This window comes from Sparus aurata, chromosome 6 (genome assembly GCF_900880675.1).
Source record: "Sparus aurata chromosome 6, fSpaAur1.1, whole genome shotgun sequence".
NCBI lineage: Eukaryota > Metazoa > Chordata > Actinopteri > Spariformes > Sparidae > Sparus > Sparus aurata.
In genome coordinates, this window is record NC_044192.1 from 37,407,050 (window position 1) to 37,428,081 (window position 21,032).

The window sequence follows — 21,032 nt, forward strand, 5'->3', positions numbered from 1 at the left end:
CTTTGCACGTATCCATCGGTTCTCCACATTAAAATCAAGTTCCAGACAAAGACAAACGATTATATGTTTATTGACTAAATAATTTGGGTAAAATAAAAGACATGACAATTTTAGACGAACAACAGATAACAGAAAATGTAAAGACTGTAATTAGGAAAGTAATAAAGTCGTGTGACCGTCGGTAGATGGTAAAGTTAAAGGGTCGGGTTATATATATTAAATATTACAGGAGTACATTTTTAATACTACGAGACCCTAATCTTAATTCTCTTAAGTTCATAAGATAGGAGTTAGAATTTAGACAGAAGTCAGAACTTTGACAGAAGTCAGAACTTTAGACACCACTCATTCTCACGTGTGTGGATCCAGCTGCATGAAGATGTCGGTTTTGTCTGGAAGTCAGGAGGCACTGAAGTTTGGTGTTCTTGAGAGTTCTGGGTTGGACTACGGCAAGGCACGTCGGTCCAGTAGCCAGAGGGAAGGCCGGTACTCTGTTGAGGAACTCTTGGTCCGAAGGCCCAGCGGGGTTTCCGCCTTGGGAGCGCTGGGGGCAGAGTCGGTCTCGGCTGGGAGCACACAAATTCTCTTTTTGTTGGAGACTCCGTGCAAGGCTTGCAACGTTCTTCATCAGATGATCACAGTCTTGAAAAAGACTTTTCTTGGTGGTTTCAAATAGTGGTACTCAAGTTCTGATCCTGAAACTAATTCAACTTCTTCTGAATCAGGCAGTGATACTTTACCAGTATAAAATCAAAAAGAAAAGAATTTTTTCTATTAAAAACTTGAATAAAAGTAAATACTTAAAGTAGGGATTCAATTCGCTTGTCTTAGAGCTTGTTGCAAAAATAAAAGTAAAGATTACTTTAAAAATAAAAATAAAATAAAAATGAAAACAAAGAAGAGAAGAGAGAAGAAGGAGAAGAAGCAGGGGGAGAAGAAAACAGGGAGAGAGAGTGACCAGAGAAGAAAAGAGTCTGTTTTATGACCGGCTGCAGCAGACTGAACGGGGAGGCCGGCGGACAGTGTCACACCTCCTGTGATCTGCGTTTAGGCTCCCAAAAAGTTAATCTAACTATACTTTTGGATTTAATGTTTTCAAATCATGTGTTAACCTTCCCAAAATTTCACCATCTTAAAAGTCGAATTTTTGCCTTCGTGAAAAGATGCAAAATGATAATGATCATTTGTCATTGAAAAGAATTATAACCTGATTAAGACATGAAGCACCAAGGTATACAACATATAACAATTAGGTATACAATACACAGTAGAACCAAGGACTTATACATATTCCTTGTAGTTCTATCTTTAACAAAACATATCAGACATTTAACTGGTAAATAACACAAGTATTACACAAGGAATGATGATCTTCAAATCTCTCCTCCATCGACAAAGGGGAGGGGGTTTCTGTTGACCTCAAACTTATTGAGTAATAAACTTCATTTGGGCTTCACAATAACATAAGAAAGATCTGTTGAATGACCTTCTTACGCTATTTTGGGAATCTGCTAAATTTAAGAAGTTGGAATTGTAGTTTATCAGTTATTTAGGACGTATTTGAATTTGGGTGAGAACAGAAGACTGCAAGGGGGAATGGTATGTCAGACCCAGGAACAACAACCGTCGTAAATAACAGTTGGACATTTGAGGAGAAGAATACACAGATTAGGTTTCCCATTAAGCCTTCCCCCACTGGACAATGTTCCAGAGGGAGAGAAACGTAGCTTAGTAAAACATCTTAAATCACCACATCTATGTTAGAAACCAGTCCTTCTTCCTTTTGGTGTGACCAAAGAAAACTCCATCGGGCTTGACCTTGTTTGACCTAAGGAAAAGTGGTTCATCTTCTTTGGAGGAAGGCGAACAGACCAGATGTGCTTAGTCGTTGTAAATTACAAAGAAGATCTCTGGTGATCTGTTTATAGCAAGATAAACAACATTTTCCCACTCTGTGGAGAGGAGAGGAATTTGCCAGGCCAGGATATGGGGGCTTTCAGTCCCCTATGCTGGAAAAAGGAGTCGATTTGGGTTAAAGGTAATCATGGCCGAAATGAGACCACTTTAAGATGCAGAGGCAAAGGCTTGTGTTCCTACACAATAAAGTTGAATAAAGTCTAGTCTAATCTAATCTACCATGTGGATGTAAAAGGAGCCTCTAAATGTCCGAAAGCAGCCTCTCTAATCATTAAAGCACAGTGTACATGTGTTGTGAACCTGCCTATGATGGTGCCTCTTACTATATGAAAACTGAGCCCTTTATATAGCAGGTAAAACACTTTGACATTGACTTCAGATCAGGGGCCTACTGCAAAAAGCTTTCTGCTACTCCCACATTTGGCAGCAAAGTCGAAAACCAGCAACGACACTAAAGCTGTGCTGTGTGCTGCTTTAGCCGGAATAAAAATGGCCAATTATTCTTCCTCGTCAAAGACGAATAATTTCACCCACCCACACCCCATCCCCTATTAATCACAATAAGAGGACTGAGGACAAGAGGAAGAGGAAGAGGAAGAGGACCCCAAAATTAAGCACTAAGGGACACAGTGCAGCACTCCTCCTCCACCTATAGTTAAGTAGAACATTTTGCTCTTCTAAAGTCAAACAGAGTTGTTCTCATCATTTTGTAGAAAGATTGAACAGTCAGCAGCTGTGTTGGGCTGCTTGTATGGGTTGCTTGCCAGCTGAACATTGAGAAATCACGCCTTTTCCAGAGGGAGGAGGACTGATTTTTTCCTCTGTACAGCCCCATACATTTTTACTCTACACATAATGATCACAATGTCATCTACTGTGCTCAATAAAAGCAATATCTCGCCCTGTGTCAACCAAGGCATGAAGTAGAAATTAATCAAATCTTGTAAATGAGTTATTGTGAATAAAAATTATCATGTTTGTATAATAAAATTGTCATATTTTAACAATATAACTTTCCCTTTGTACATTAAAAATTGTCACATTATGACAAGAAATGTATCATGTTCATACAATACAATTATAACGTAAAGCTTATCAAATTCATTCAATAAAGTTTTTACATCATGACGTGATAGTGTTTTCTTCTGTGTGTGTGGCAGCAACACCCTTCCGTACTCTCTGAACAAACAAGACAGAATTTGGCAACCTTTTATTGACCAAATAAACCATATTAAATCCTCTGGGAAGAATTAAAGTAGCCATTTAGACCTAATAAGGATAGGAATTAAGAAACAGAGTGCTTGGTCATAAGAATGCAGATGCTTGATGAACCTGTTGTACTTGCCACTTTATTTGTTGTAAAATAAAATGAATATAGTTTAAAAACCAAATATTTTGCACACATCAAATAATTTGTTTCTGCGATACATATCTCCTTTCGCTTGCTGACAATAAATATAAATTAAAAAAAGTTTTACCTGCTTGTACAGCCATCCCTGTTTGGTCACCTCTGCTTTGGGATTCCTGCGCATAGAGTTGGAGCGTTTCCCAAATGTCACCAACTTTCTGGGAGTGGAAGACATCTGTAGGTCAAAGGAGATATGGAAAACAAGGAAGGTAATTTATATATTGATTTCGTGTTTATTAGTTCACATTTACAATGAATATAATGTAATGTATTCATATTGATGTATAAATCCCATAAATGTATTGCAGGATAAGGAATAATACATATTTGCCTATAATGCAAATTTAAATTGCAACTGAGGCCTCTACACACTCTAATATAGTAGGTAGCAGTATGCAGCAAAAAAGTTGCAATCAATCAATAAACAGAAAAGGAGATGATAGCTACCACTATCTGTCTGTCACCCTGACCAATAGTAGCTCAAAGGCTGACTTTTGCACCTAGGTGTGAAGAATGGAAAGCGGAAAAAGTTTTAACCACTCCTTTTACAGATTTTAGGTGAAGTTTAACTAAATTTGCTAGCTTCTTGGCACCAAGTTGTTTCTTCAGTCCACATGTTTCAATTGGGTTCAAGTTAGGACTTTGGACAGGCCAATTAAGCCAAAAGCCCACTGTAAATCTAGCCTGATTAGCCATTCCTCTACATCTTTTCTGTTGGAACACCCAACTGCCGCCAAGTCCCAATCTTATGGCTGACGATTTTAAGTTGTCTTGAAAAAGAATTTGGTGATAATCATTCTTGTTCATTATTACATTTACTTGCTTTAGAGCAGCAATCCACTGGCAGCAAAACAGCCCTGCAGTTTTTGCTTGACTCTACACGATCCTGACCAATTTTCTCTCAGCAGCAGTGGGTAGTTTGCAATTTCCTTCTGATTGTGGCAATGACAGAACTGTGCCATGCACTTTGTACTTCTAAAAGTTTGCACAGTTGATCTTGGGACCTGTAACTGCTTTTGAATGGCTTCAAGTGACTTTCCTGACTTGTTCAAATTAATAATGCACTCTTGAGATCCATGCTGAGCTCCTTAGACTTTCCCATTTAAGTGTTTGTAGCTGAGTCTAATGGGTGTATCAAACAAGCCCCATTACAATAAAATCATCAGCAGTTGTCAGTCACAATCCCTCAGAGGAAGTGAGGTCATTCTACAACAGAAATTTGATTCATACACTTTCAGAAGACCTGTGAGAAATTGATTAATGAACCAATCTTCACGCATGTTTCTTTCTAAAAAAATGGTATTATGTAGTGTTCCATCACAAAAAAATTAGAGTTGTAGAAACCATTGAAACTCAAGACTGCAATGATATACCCATTCTTTACAAGCATAGGTAAACTTCTGACCCCGACTGTAGTAGTAGTAGTAGTCATCATCTCCTTTTCTTATAAGTTATTAGTTTTATAATTTTAGAGAAAATATCCTGTTATTGTAATGGGGTAATCAGAACAAATGTGAGGCAAGTTATTCATGCATCTAGATTACATACACAAATGGCATGGAATAAGTGACACTGAGCTTAATTATGTGAATTCAAAATGTTGAACTCAAGCAAGGATTTGGGACATTTGTAGGCTCAATAGCGCCCCATGATGTCCAAAAATTGTGAGTTCATTTAACGGCTAGGGCGTGGATGTGCAGCAAATTTTGATGTGTCAGCATGACACAAGAAGTTGTTGTAGCTCACACACATTTATCCAGTCTTTCCCGATCTGCAGGTGCTTTATAATACTCATGTCTCGAAGACAGCTGCATGCTATTTTTCAGGTGTAGTTTTAGTCTCACCTGTAAGTTACAGGTCCTATTCTCTTACCAATTACTTCAAGCAGATTCACCAGACTCACCTCAAGTTTGTTCGGTAAATGCTTAAAAAATTAGTGATGCGTCCCTACAAATATTGTGAGCTTCCCCACAACACTTTAAGAAAGTAGCTACATTTTTCCAAGGTGTCGCAAATTTGACAGGCTGTTAGAAGATCTCCAGACTTTAAAAAAGTTGTGGTCATTTTACATTTAGTGTGAATGTGTAGTGTATTTTGGGTCATTTCCAGGGGTCATACTTTCATGAACTATTCCTAGAAGGAATCATCTCACACTTGGTCGGCCTATAAAATACACTTTAGTTATGAAAAGCTGTCAAGTTGTTACATGAGTTTATATTGGCCTATCTTCCCAAAACTTCACATGCCTGATCCAAATCAGAACCTGAAGACATCTGAAGATGTTTAAGAATTGGGAGTCGCAAATATGATAATGCCCCCTACAAAATTTGATCTTCAAACAAAATCATTAATATATCTTAACAATTTTTTCAATTTTTTTAAAACACATTTTTCTTTTTTTGGGGGGGGGGGGGGGGGGGGGGGGTGATGCTACATGCTATAGCATATTTTGCAGAAGTGGCTAACCTCAGAAAGGCTTTGGTTGCCAACCTCAATGTCTCTGTCTCTCAGACTCCCACCAGCCTGTTAGCCTTCTGACCAGTGTTGTGCCTGAACGTGTTCAGTGAACGATTTTTCATGAACTCGTTCATATTTTGGTGAACGTGAACTGAACGTACTGTGTTCTGCCTGATGAACGTTATTGTGTACGCGTTCATTCTGGCATTTATTAACACGTTCATTCTGGCATTTGTGATCGGTGCTCGCTCACGGTATAACTTCCTTCAAGAGAGTGCCAGATTTCCATAGAGCTTTCCAGGCAAAAACCGGCTAAAACACACTGTAAAATATGTAGCGGAAAAATCACCCATCCTGTCAACACCAGCCACCACAGAGTTGCACCGCCGCATGTGTCATCAACATGCGAAGGGGAAGACAAAAACAAATGAAGGCAGCAGCACTACCTCAGACTCTGCCTCCACCATTAATACAGCATTTTCGTATGATTACATAAAACAATTTTATGAAAAGGTCAGTTATGATCCAGGTGGGAAAAATCTGACCTTTTTGTGTAAACTTCACCCACTGGGTTTCAAGACGCAACTCCGACTCAACAACGCCAACAGCAAACCTGAAACAGCACATTGAACTAAAGCACCTGGCTAGCCTCTCCAGGTATGCGCGAGTGGATAAAAAATCAAAAGACACGGCAACAGTGAGCCAAAACAGATCCTCTACCACCCAAATCGCATCAACAGCGTACAGTAGCAGCTCTGCTGTCTTCATCTCCCAGCCACAGCTGGACAACCTGGTTTTGCAGTATTTTGTTGGAGAGCTGCAGTTTCAGTGTTAAAACTGATAAAATAATTGCTGTCTGTGGTTCTTGGCTGTGGCAATAATTTTAAAAAATAATAGCTCGCAGCAACATTTTTGGAACTGTGAACTTAGTTCTAAATTTTGAATAATGAACTATGAACTGAACTAGTTCATTTTAAAATTTGTGAACTAAACTTTAAGCTAGTTCATGTAGAAAGTGAACTTTCCCAACACTACCCCTGTCTACCCCAAAGCCTGCCAATTCCTAGATGTCTCCTTCCTTAGGAACCCAGCTGGCCTACACGAAAGCCAGGAAACAGGAAGTTGCATTAAATCTACTGCATGGACGAATCTGATCCAGACTTCAGATGTTAAGAGTCCTGGACAGGACACATTTATCTGCCAATATTCTGTTAGTCAGTCCCAATGGCACCAGTAAAAACATTGATATGGCTAGTGTGACATAAATGTTCCAACACATTATCCAAAACATGCAAATATGGTACACATATGGGTCATTATATGCCAAATAACAGAAACATGCTACCAATACTCCACCCATCCATCCAATGCTACCCAAAATAAATTTCTTTTTTCAATGATTCTAGTGCCCACCCATTACAAGGTTTAATTCTCTATATTTAGCTTCAACAAAATGATACTTGAAGAAAAGGTAATCTTACAACGCTACAAAAACCAAACTATTTCCTAATCAATACAATACATTATTTAATAGCTATAACAATGACACAATAATCACAGTTAATTGTATTAACTAAAAGTCAACTGATGTGTCAAGTAATCATCTACCGATTGTGTTCATGTTAATGTTAAGGTTTTGATTTATACATGTTCTAATAGCTAACTTACACTAACAACAATAGTAAGGTAACATTATTATTAGGTAATGGAGTAATAACTATAAAATTAACGAACAGTAGTTAACTTACGCTTCACGTACTCATTAACTAATGGTGTTCGTGTTGATTAACATCATTATTCAGTGATTAGTTCGACAATTTATTAAGATTCTATTTACACTTATAATGATAGTAAAAATATATTACTTAACATTAGTTAATGGAGTAATAACTATTCACTAGCAGTTAGTTAAACGTTAACTAATGCGTCAAGTAAACATTTACCAATTAAAATTTCAAATTTAAAAATTTAAAAATAGTTTCTCAAGAACTTGATGAAGGTTCAAAATCATCCAGGTCACGGTGATTCTAAGTCCTGTATCATATGAAATTGGATGTGTTTCAGTTTCTGAAGACGTTTCACATCTCATCCAACAGGCTTCTTCAGTTCAAACTAAATGTAGAGAAACTGAAGGCTTTTAAAACTCTGTGTGGGTGTGTCCATACAGAGTTGTTAGGGACATGTGTGAGTTCTGAGTTTCAGAGTTGTTAGGGCTACTTGTGAGCCATTGACTTAACTGGCCTATATTTGGTCTGTGAGGGCTTGTTGAGCCCAGGTGTGAATGGTTGTTAAGCTGTCTGGGGAAGGAACTCAGTACAGCATTGTAGGTGGGTGATAACCAATGTCATAGGCCACCTCCTCTCTTCGACGGTTGTTTGACATAGAAAGATTCTATTACTCCACTTTCAAACCATCTATCTTCTGTGGCCACAATGTTTACATTTGTTTATGTAGATGTTGTGCCAATGTATGCATCTGTGAACCATTCCACTTCTTCATATTTGACCATTCCCACTTCCTCAGACTTCCTCAGTCAAGCTTGTTGAAACATTGACAGAGGGCTTTAACTTGCTTACAGAAGCCATCATTTAGTTGTAAATTGTTATTGAATATGCATATATTTCCTGATGTCTTTGTTTTCTGAGCTAAAGTTAATGATATAGTTATCAGGCAGTGGTCTGTGAGAGGCATTGCTGAAATCTCACATTTTAAAACATGTTTACATATAATTTGAGATATAAATCAACAATTTACTCTGGAACACTGACTTTTACCTGAAGAATCAACCCATGTGTATTTAACGAAGGGATTCGATACCCTCCAGTGATAAACTACATTTGTTGCTGTACATAGGTTATTCAAAGTATTTTCATATTCAGGCTGTTGACTTCTGTATGGTATACAATCTAGCCATGAATCAGGACCTATATTAAAGCACCTTCCATTAGCAAATGTTCAGTCATATAAGTAGTTTTCAATTAATTAATCAGCATACCTAATGTTGTGATGATTAATGTATTATGTGTTCTGTTGTTATAACAATAGACTCACATTTTGGTCATGCATCTCGATTACCACCATAAGCCAAAGTCCATCTTTTATGTTTACCTTGCCTGGAAGTCTTTTGAATAACGCCATTACTAAAGCAGAGTCAGAGTTGCCGTAAGAAATGTTTCATCTCCCCATTGCTGTTTCCAAAATGTTCATCTGCCATCCCAGAATAGAATAGATACATTACTATCGTATAAAAAGAACACAACCAAATTGTGTTTTAGCAATCCTGTTCAGTAGCATTCTAAGATGCTGGCTCTGTATAGGTCTCTCAAAAAAAAAACACAACTTGCCTTGTTCCTTACATAATAAAAATATAACTTCAACCCTATAACTTTTCTAGCAGTTTTAAGAATGTGCTATTTAAGGTTACTGAGTGCAGGAATAAGTAAGAGGCCCTGAAAAGACAGGTCAATTGTACCACACTATTTAGTTACTTTCCTTTTCTTGAAACAAGGAAACCAAGGAACATTTTAAATGTTCATGAAACTCGAGTATAGTGAGTTTCCGGGTAATTTTGGCTACCAATAATAATTAATGATTATCAGTGATAATTATAAAGGAAAGCTAGTTGCATGCAAAGACCCTGAGTTACCTTGAAGCATAATTCAACTAACGCGAAAATAACTGCGTAGCAAAGCAAACTACCAATACCCTGACCTGAGATAACGATAACACCAGTGAACAAGCATAGATTGAAGTTGGTCTGTGATCCTGATCAATAGTAGCTCAAGCTGAATTTGCACCTAGGTGTAAAGACTGGGGAACTATGTGAAACTGAGTTTGGTTCAGAGTCCACTTTGAAATACATAATGACCGACTTCATCTGTTGGTCCCAGCACGAGGTGCGTTACTTTAGACAGTCTCCCTGAGAATTAGAGACAGTCTGTCTACTTTATTTTGTCCTTATCTCAGGGTTCAATTTGCTGACCATCAACAATTGCATATCTCTCTTTCAGCAAAACCTGTCTGCCAGTGCATTGGGCTTCTTGCACTTTAGGCCCTGGTCGTCTTTCAAGAAGTCCTCCCTGAAATAAGTATTCAGTTCTTTGCAGATCCTTGTGTCTTTTGTCAGTGTGTCGTTCCAGACAATCTGCATTCCAAATTGGATGATGAGGGGTCTCTGCATTGTATTGTGTCCAGCATCGTTCAAGTGATGAACAGTGCCCACCACTTTCTAGAGTGCACTGACACTAGAAGCACCCTGGTAAGGATTCCAATCATGGTGTCTTCATTTCCTTCCTCAGGCAACCCCAGTAGCCTGAGATCCCATCTCCTCTGGTATCTGGCACTCTCCAGGCAAATTTCTTTCAGAGAGCTCTTTTGTTTGGTCAAGGTTTTCTCTGCATATTTCTTATTTCTTACACTGCAGCCTGTTTATATATGTTTTTTGTTGCTAAACTCTCTCCATCTTGCTTTCTTTGTTCTTTATTCTCTTGGGTTTGGGGCTCTACAGTGGTCTTTGTTCATTATGGCAGGTTTTCGTATTCCCTTCTTGCTATCTTAGCTCTTCAATGTCGTCTTCATCATATGCCTCTTTGAGAGCTGCAATATCATAGTCATAGTCAAACAAGCTAGCAGGTGTTTTAATTTTCCTCTTTCTGATATAGCAGAATTCCTTAAAACTCACTTTGCACTGCTGGGTCCGTCTTGCTAAACATTGGGTTGTTTGCACTCTCAACAACCAAAAATATTTTTTCCTTTCGATCCTGCAAATAGTGCAGCCGTTCATTCTGCCATTTTATTATATTTTGACTCAAGAAGCATGATACATTGCATTGATTAACAGGCCAAAAACTTGTTTTTATTCAGGTTTAATTCAAAAAGTTTATGAAGTTTGAAAAATTCTTTATCAAACCTGGGACCTAAATTGTTTTATGTTTAATGTGTGATTTCCTGGAGCATCTTATCTGCCACGATTATGTGTGTATGTGTGTGTGTGTGTGCGCGCGCGCGCTCACCCGAGTATAATGCTTGGCTTGAAGAGACATGTCTGACACCATACTGCCACTTTTGGAGTGAGTGATCTTCTGAGCGCCAGTAATTGCCTTCCCATTCATATCCAAATCACTGTGCCTGGACAGAAGAGCAAAGGCATAGACTCAGTGCTTCACTTTGCACTCCTACTCCACTGTCTTGGAGACTGCCAAGAGAAGTGTGTGATTGCCAGAAAAAAAATGATGAAAGAGATGTGATCTGGACTGACTTGTTGGGGTCTAATCCACACTACCACGTTGCAGAAGTGAGTATAGAGACTTTGTTCACTGCTATGGCCTCTGTTTGACATTTAGTGTACAGTTGACAACTTGGTGTGGCCTGACTGAATACAGTTCACTCTTAATCAGGCTAATCCACATCTACACCAGCCCTACTATGATATACCCACCCTTTGCCCTTATGCCAACACATGCATTTTGCGTCACCATAAGGCTAATTGGTCATTAGCCTTATAGTGACACAGATGCAGTCTTTAAAGGTGCATTTTGTAGGATCTGGACATAATTTATTACACCGAAAAATGAACCAACTATATCAACAGAGTGTAAAGAGAAGAGCCAAAGACAGAGAGAGAAAAGAATTGATGTAACAAGAAGCTAAATAGAAGTACAAATTGTCTGCGCTTTCTGACACCGGAGACTGCTGTGAACAAGTAAAGAGCTGAACTTGCAATGCTTCTTTAAACTGGTAAGTAACATCTTACGTTTTCTGTTTACTGAAACATATCTTAAATGTAACTAATGACAACACAAACTGTAACAGTCAGCATTATGTAACAGTTTCTAGGTAATCATATCCTACATGTACAGAGGCCTTTACAAAAACATTCAAAACAGCACAGAGTTCACACAATATATATCTGAGTTTGAGACCTGCAAACCACTGTTAGACAAGCGCTACAGAGCACAAATCATCCAAAAGTGCATGTTGTCGGTCTCATATCATTGTCGTGAATGTCTGTACTCTCAAACAACTCATGGGTGGAACAGTCCGAGGCATTTGTTTATGCTGAGCGGCTCGAGAGCAGCGTGGAGACCGCTGTTGGCTGTTGGCTGTTAGCTGTAGCACTGAGAGCGCAGTGTCCAGGTTAACTTGTGACACCTGTTACCTTCAAGTATTTCTTTCATTCCACACTGCGTTCAAATGGTAACTTAAACCATCATTCTGAGCCGCATACATCGTTATTAAGCTGAAGCCAAGTTGGTGTTTAAACTGTATACACTGTCATACAGCCTGCTCGTCAAATAGTCTGCAAAGTACGTTGACATCCAGCCTGACCTCAGCGTGAGGTCAGTCAGCTGTGGCAAAGCGTGAGACGTCCAGATCAACCTGTGATACAAACACCTGTAGCGACCATCGACCATGGTTCATAGGAAAGCCCAGACATGTATCTCACTCTCGATGGTAACAGATGTCACAAGTTAACCTGGACGCTGCGCTCTCAGCGCTACAGCTAACAGCCAACAGCCAACAGCGGTCTCCACGCTGCTCTCGAGCCGCTCGGCATGAACAAATGCCTCAGACTGTTCCACCCATGAGTTGTTTGAGAGTACAGACATTCACGACAAAGATATGAAACCGACAACATGCACTTTGGGATGATTTGTGCTCTGTAGCGCTCGTATAACAGTGGTTTACAGGACACAGCCACATATACATGACTCGAATTGATGCGCAGAATGTTTTTCCTGGTTAGCAGACATGGCCGAGGACCCCTCTCCAGACGGGATTCTCAAACCACACCACCAGCACACCTGGGACCCTCGCCAATTAAAATGAACACCAGTCAATTCCATTACTAAACCAGAGCTACACGAATAACAAATGTCAACAACTGCAGCTTACAGTTAGCTGAGCAGGCTTGCTGGTAGCAAGCAACGCAGCTAGTAAGGCAGAAGTAGTAGACCCTAATCGAGCACACTGCTGTAACCAATCATTATTTTGACTGAGGTTAGGACCTCCTACCGCATTAACATATGGACACAGAAATACAGAAATAAATGTAGTTGAACAGAAATGTAGAAATAAATATAAAGCATTTATTTATTTATTCTTTTATGTATTTACTTATACATGTATTTATGCATTTATTAATTTATTTATTCGTTTATGTATTCTTTCTTTATATATTTATTCATGCATTTATTTATTTATGCATTTATTTATTTATTCCCATATTTATGCATTTATTTATTTAAACAGTTATTTATGCACTTATTTATTTATACTTAAGTCAGGTTTAGTTCTCCATAGGATATATCCAAAAAACTCATGTTTTCCACATTTCCACATGTTATTGTTAAGCCAAGATAAAGTTTAATTGTTTAATGAGTTTGAGGTCTGGGGAGAAACCAGCCCCTCCCTTTCGAGAGCCTGGTGATTGGAACTGATTCTCAGAAAATCTTTTTGTTTAATACTTTGTTATTTACCAGTAAAATCTCTCTGACATGTTTTGTTAAGATAGAACGACAAGGAATATGTATAAGTCCTTGGTCCTACTGTGTATTGTATATTCAAGTGTTTATGCTGTTATCATGTTTTAATTCTTTTGGAATGATAAGTGATCTTAATCATGTAACATTCTTCCACATAGACAAAATCCCACTGTTAAGCCATGGTGAAATTCTGGGAAAGGTGGAACACAATCTTGAAACATCAAAACGATGATTTAGTTAAATTATGTTTCAGGAGTTTAGACTCATAATGTCACAGGAGAAGTGAATGCTGTCACCCACCCCCCCTGGGTCCACCTGCAAGCGTGGGCAATAAAACAGAGAGATATGCTTTGAAGAGAATTGAGATTAGGGTCTCGTTTGTATTAAAAATTACTCCGCTAATATTTAATATATAAAAGCTGACCCATAATTTCACCATCTGCCCACAGTCACATAACCCAATTACTTTACTCATTACAGTCTTTACATTTTCTGTTATCTGTTGTTGTTCATCTAAATTGCCAGTTAATTTTTTTAACCTGAATTATTTAGTTAATGAACAAATATAATCAATGTCACAGAACTGGTACCTTATTGTGGTGGAGGACTTTGCGCACCTGAATGATCCTAGGAGCTATGTTGTCCGGGGCTTAATGCCCCTGGTAGAGTTTCCTAAGCAAACAGGTCCTAGGTGACGGGTCAGACTAAGTTTGGTTCCAAAGTCCCTGATGAAAAAGATGACAACAAGGAAGTTTACGTCCCCCAGAATGGTGCCTCGGAGCCAGGCCTGGGGTTGGGCTCGCAGGCGAGCGTCTGGTGGCCCGGTCTTTGACCATGGGACCTGGCCGGGCGCAGCCCGAACAAGCGACGTGGGCCCGCTCTCCAGTTGGCTCACCATCCACAGGAGGGTTCAGAAGGGGCCAGTGCTTTGTGACTTGGGTGGCGGTCGTGGGCAGAGGCGACCCAATCCCCGGACAGTGACCCTAGCCATGGGGACATGGAATGTCACTTCGCTGCGGGGTAAAGAGCCTGAGCTACTGTGGGAGGTTGAGCAGTATTGGCTAGAGATAGTTGGGCTCATCTCTATGCACAGTCTAGGCTCTGGAACCCAACTCCTTGAGAGAGGCTGGACTCCTTGAGAGAGGAAGGAGTCCTATTGAGCCTGGTTGGCTCGGGGGACTCCTGAGGCAGCTGACGGGTACCAGCAGGCCAAGCGTGTGGCAGCATGGGCAGTCGCGGAAGCAAAAAGTCGGGTCTAGGAAAAGTTCGGGGAGGCCATGGAGGAGGACTACCGGTTGAAGAAATTCTGGCAAACCATCCGGCGCCTTAGGAGGGGGAAGCAGTCCTCCACCAACACTGTTTACATTGATGGTAGGGAGCTGTTGACCTCGAGTGGGGATGTCGTTGGGCGGTGGAAGGAATAATTCGAGGATCTCCTCAATCCCACTGACACGCCTTCCATAGAGCAAGCAGAGGCTGGAGACTCAGAGGTTGACTCATTCATCACTCAAGCCGAAGTCACTGAGGGAGTTCAGAAGCTCCTCAGTGGCAAGGCACCAGGGGTGGATGAGATCTGCCCTAAGTACCTCAAGTCTCTGGATGTTGGGTTAGGGTTAGGGTTAGGGAAAAAGGTGGCCTGCTCCCTCCGGATTGGAGGAGAGCTCCTGCCTCAAGTGGAGGAGTTTAAGTTTCTTGGGAACTTGTTTACAAGTGAGGAAAGGATGGAGCGTGAGATTGGCAGGCGGATCGATGCAGCAGCCGCAGTAATGCGGCCATTGTATCGGTCTGTCGTGGTGAAGAGAGAGCTGAGCTGGAATCCTCCCAGTAGAGCTGGAGGAAGTGTCTGGGGAGAGGGAGTTGTGGGTGTCCCTGCTCAGACAGCCGCCCCTGCGACCCAGCCCCAGATAAAGCGGAAGAAGGTGGATGGATGGATCTGTGCAAGTCAATTCTAATGTGGAGAACCGATGGATCTGTGTAAAGAAATCACTGCTTCAGAATATGAGATTGGATATGAATTTTGAAATTGAATAAATTGATTTGAAATTGATTTGAACTGTTAAAGCTAAACTTGTACAGTTGGATTTCAGTAATTTTATCCGGATTATTCAGATAATCAAACAACAGAGGTGGTGCCCCATTTACGAGAAATCTCAGTCCAGCTGCCCCCACTGATGATTTACTTCCCTGCCCTTTATTTTCATCTGCAGCCGGTCTCATCAACAAGCCCCCCAAGTGGAAGTCTATCTCTGTACATTACATCAGTTAACATCTTTAACATGATGAAGAGCTTTGCACAAATCTGTACAGCTTTGTGAGTCAAACCACATACACAGTTGCTATAGTTGTTTGTTATTGTAGGTCCTTTTATTTTTATTGTAATATTTGCATACTATATTCATGATCTTGACTGCTGCAGTAATTAGTGTTAATTTGCACCAGAGACACCAGACACCAAGGTAAATTCCTTCCTCTCAAAAAGGAGTGGCATTTTAATGTTCACTATTGCACTGATATCTTTGTATATTTTGTAAACTTAAGCATAAATGGTAAAACATGAAAGGCTATTTGTGTTGACAATAATGGAAATGAAACATTTCAACCTTCTTACAGCAACCTTTCTTTGTTACACCATGAATATATGGGGGAGATTAGGGCTAGGCAATATGGCCTGAAAATATAATCTCAGATTTTTTCACACCAAACTCGATTTACGATTTTAATCGTTTTTTTTTTTTACTTCTCAAGAACAACCTTCAAATTATAAAGAAATTATTAAAAGCATTGTGTTTATTTTTTTGCTATGATTTTAAACAAATTTGCCCTGCCATTGTAAACAGTGCAGCTTCAAACTCACTTGAAAAAATATATAAAAGTGCATCCTTTTGAAGTCCCTTTTTGATAAAATGCTTTTGTAAACATAAATTTAACATTTCAGATTGCTTGCTATTATAAAAACAGATCAGTTTCCATATTGGTATTGATAAAGTGTGAACATAACTTTCATTAAATACTTTATTTTGCAAAAGGTGCCTTTGTTTACAAAAAAGTATTTTATATCCCTGAAAATATGTAAACTACATGTAACGTCTGCATGCATTGCATAGTAAACATGACATGTTGGTAGATGTACAGGACATTAGGTGTGTGCTTGCTGTCTGTTTTACACATTTTTGACCAGGAAGACGAGCCTGTCTCCTTCCTCTGGTTTGACTCAGGACCCGTTGCGGCTTTGTAGCACAAACCTGCGGTCGAACATTTTCAGCATGTGGATGAACCTCCAGCTTTTCCACTGCATATACGGGCACCATATCTTTAACGATATGCAACGTGACTGCACCCATAAAAGCTGTCAACCGGGACGCTTTCTTGTCATACGGGACACAATTTTTACATGATTCCCCTAATGTTGGCTGCTTTATAGCGGATGTTTGTGGGCTGCTGCGGTTTTCTCGTAGTGAACAAGTGTCCCACTGTGATACATGCATCTGTTTGAGATGCTGAAATAAATGGGTCGGTCTACTGCCTTGAGTTGCAAAAGCCTTCGAACAAACTTTGCAGCGGACAGTGGTTTGTTCGAGGTTCGACACTACAGAACCAAACTACTAATGAACAGGGACTTTTAGTAACAAACTCTTGGCTCGCTGCATATTGTGTTTGTTTCTCTGTGGAAAGTCAATGCAGGGAAGGCAGAGCCCACTATGAACTGCGGGAGCCTGTTAGGAGCGGTGGCGGAGCCGGTTAAATAAAAAGTGGATTTTCATTTTTTAAAATCGTCCTAAACCAAAAACTTGAATAAATCGATTTTACCGATTTATCACCCAGCCCTAGGGGACATAAATATAAACATAGTAGTAATTATTTTGTTCATTACAATTTTAAAGATGTGCAGTAATACATTTGCACTGAAACAAGATAAATGGAAAAAGGGGTTTGAACTAAACCTTAAGAAAGGGGGAAGTAATGGCTGGTAATTCCAAATAGGTTCTTTGAAGGTTCCATATTATACTGTCTTTCATCAATTTCACACAGCTGTCAGAGGTCCCACAACACTGTATTTGTAATGTATTGCCCCAAACCCATCCGTGGTCCTGAATTTCAGCTGTCTAAAAGTCGCTCATGGGAGCTCTACTGAGAGCAGGCTGTTTCTGTTCCTGCACCTTTAAATGCTAATGAGCTCCATTTGTCAATCAGTACGTTTACATGACACTCAAGAAAACCTAATTACTGTGATAGTCCGACAATGATCGGATCTTTAAGATGCATGTATACACCTTAGTCTGACTAAAATCGGAACGGATCAGATTTCTCATAGTCGAATTAAAGCACCCAGATTATTCGATTGATAGTCGCATTACTCCTGCATGTATACGGTCCATCAGATTGGATCGGATTTTGTGTTCTGTGCAGGCGCGAGATTTGTTCCCCGGGGCCGGTGTCTTTCCTCCAAAATCACCATAAGCAAGAGCGCCATTGTGCACCTCGTTTGTGTAATTATCATGTACACCATATACGAAATGCACAAAGGTGTAGCTTCGTCTCGCTCTTCGTACAACATCTTTCTTGAATGCCGAGGCAGCTGGTGACGTAATGAGGACAGCCGTGTAATTCACACAGAAAGCCGGCGCTGCGGCTTCTAAAGAGGCGTGACGTACACGTCATGTTGATAACGTCAGTGTTCCCCTGTTAATCCAAACCCGCGGACAATTTATAATCATATGGATGCTGTTTTAATGTGTCGTGATTGAGATCCTGACCAACCAAACATCCTGGAAAGTGATGAAGTTATGTTTCTCGCACTAAATTATATAATTACATGATCACCATCAGTGAACAGGTACAGATACTACCTCCAGAGGCAGATCAGTGCCGGAGCAAAATTTCCCCCCTCTCCGCATCTGAAACTTTCACACAGAGGAGGATGCGGAGAATTGGCCCAGGATCCCCGCATGCAGATGGCGCCACTTTAATGGCAGCCTGTTACAGCAGCTCTTGCTCAATTTTGAGCTTTTTCCTCGTTTAACATTTCTTTTTGTACTTTTTAGCTGTTCTTGATGACTTCTTTTTGGAGCTCTCTCTCCAGGCAGTATGGAGACCGCCTTCCAAAGACTGCTTTTTTCGCTCTGGTCGAAACACTGCTTTTTTCTGCGGTGCCGCCATGGCGTGATGTCCCCCGTGAGCTGAAGAGGAGTAGACGTAGGTGCCATGCCGGAGCTGCTCACCAGAACAGGAGACACTAGAGACCCATCCTCCCATCTGTCATAATGGGGAATGTGAGTTGTCTCCCCAACAAGATCAATGAGCTAACTGAGCTTACCCAGCATCAGAGGGGCTACCACGAGTGCAGCATCATGGTGCTCACTGAGACTTGGCTAACAAAACTGACCCCGGAAACGGACGCTAACCTGGACGGCTTTCAACTGCCGCAGGCAGACAGGACGGCAAAGAGCGGTAAGAGGAAAGGAGGAGGGCTGGCTGTGTTTGTTAATGACAGTTGGTGTAACTCTGGGCACATCACTGTTAAAGAACAAGTCTGCAGTAAGGACATCAAACTTTTAGCTGTTAGCATGAGGCCGTAGTACCTCCCAAGGGAGTTCACACAGGAGATTGTACTCGCTGTGTATATCCCCCCCTCTGCTAACACTGATGCAGCTTGTGATGTCCTCCACTTAGACACAGCCTCACTGCAGACACAGCACCCACAGTCCCTCTTCCTCATCTCTGGGACTCAAAGTCTCTCCATTCATTAGTTATGGTATGATGCTGAGAAAACTGGCGAGACATGGACAGTTAATGTGCAAATGTGTTAATGCAAACTTTATCTCTTGAAAGGGGGAGTTTCATGGTGTGTTAGACCATAGATTAAACTTACACCGGAATATCCCTTTAAAGTTAAAAAGTCTCTTTTAGCCAATCTGCTGAGTGTCTCAGCTCAGGTCCCACTTTCATAATGTAGCCCAGATGGATGTTGAGGAAGAAAATACACATTTGGTGTGATGTCTTGGAGGAGCCCTCAGACCTAAAATGGGGATTCCTGCACTGTTAAAAAAGATTTGTTGACTCAACTTGACTACATCAAGTCATCTTGTTGCTTTGACTGAGTTAAGTTGAGTCAACTTATAGTGTCAAGATTCTTGCGCTTCAAAACATGAGTTGATGCAACATGCAGTCTGTTCACTCAACTTCCTGTATCAAGTAAGTTGGACTGGAAAATATTATATAAGATAACTTTAAAACATGTTGGTTGAACTTATTTTATCATGTTCTTACAAATGCTTATCAAGTTAGCTCAACATGAAATAATTAATTGATACAACATGCAGTTTGTTGACTCAACTCCTTGTATGAAGTAATTTGGACGAGAAAATTTTACTTCAGATAACTAAAAAGGATGTTGGTTGAACTCATTTTATCAAGTTATTTAAAATTAATAATCAAGTTAGCGCAACATTAAATAATTTTTCAACTTCTATTACCAAGTTATTTAGGTTAACAGAAATTGATAGATTTTAAAAAAGTGATATCTACAAAGAATCAAAATCAGAATACTTTATTGATCTCCGGGGGGAATTGTTTTTCGTTCCCCGTTCCGGGGAAAAACGATGGTGGTCAATCTGGTGTTTTGCGACACTGCGCGTGAAGTTATAGTGCGTGCGCATGCATGTTAGTTGAAATGCCCAGGCTGACGTATTTTGTGAAGTTGACTGGAAGGATTATTATGAGTTTTCACATTTTTTTTTAGTTAAAGTTGCTGAAACTCTTCTTACTTAGTTGTAATGGGTAATGGGTTCACTCAGCATGACAACAGTAGTCCTTCTGACTAAAAGCCCATATCCTTTTTAACAGTGTGTCTGTCTCCTATCCCCCTTGATCACTATGTTAAATGTGATCAAACTGATACGATCAGCTGTGATGAGCTGATTCACAGTCTATGAAGTGACACTGGGCAGGTGCTAACTTATCACACTGCAATCCGCGAACATGCTGTCAACTTTTACAGTAACCTGTTTAAATGTGAGCACAGAGAGTGCCCACATATATGAGATGTCTCAGAGCATCTATACTGGTCTTCCTCAGTGTTGTGTGGTGTTATTATATACAAGAGATATATGATGGCCTCTTCATAACACAAGGAATAGATGTTCTACCTGTAGACTTTAATTAGTGTTTCTGGGAGGTGGTGGAGGGGGATCTGCTGGCAGTACTGAGTGATAGTCTCGTTGGAGGGCATTTTCCACTGAGCTAGAGGAGGGAGGCCCATACATTACTGACTAAGAAAGGTGACCTGCAGTGACCTGAAGGTCTGTGTCGCTGCTCTGCTCTAAGTATAAGTTCTCTTTCAAAGGTGTCGGCAACCAGGCTGAGCATAGTGATAGAACAAGAGATTCAGTGTGATCAGACCTACTCTGTACCGGACAGGCTGATTTCGGCTATTATTTTGATTCATGACTTTTTAGAGACTCTGTACACTGTTTGGCCTCAAAGGTGGTATCATAACAATTGATCAGGAAAAAGCTTTTGATCAAATACTATGGCTCACCTTGAGTGCCTTTGGTCCTGGTTTTATTGATAAAGTTAAATTAAATCAAATAGAGGTTTGTGCTCTCCTTTTCAGGTTCAATGGGGAGATAAACAAGGCTGCACCCTCTCTGGCATGTTATTTTCTTTAGCAATCGAGCCTTTGCTGCACAAACTTAGAGCCGACCTTCAGGGGCTGACTATTCCAGGTTGTAATGCACCTTTTAAATTGTCGGCCTATGCAAATGATG

The 21,032-nt window shown here is 40.2% G+C and overlaps 1 protein-coding gene across 1 annotated transcript in view; it reads right to left on the reverse strand.

Annotated features, from left to right (window-relative positions):
- Positions 1 to 21,032, reverse strand: part of plekha6 (pleckstrin homology domain containing, family A member 6) — a 164,941-nt gene that overhangs the window by 99,655 nt on the left and 44,254 nt on the right. Inside the window, 2 exon segments of the mRNA XM_030421348.1 lie at positions 3,396 to 3,500; positions 10,795 to 10,909. Coding sequence (XP_030277208.1) covers positions 3,396 to 3,500; positions 10,795 to 10,909 — 220 coding nt within the window.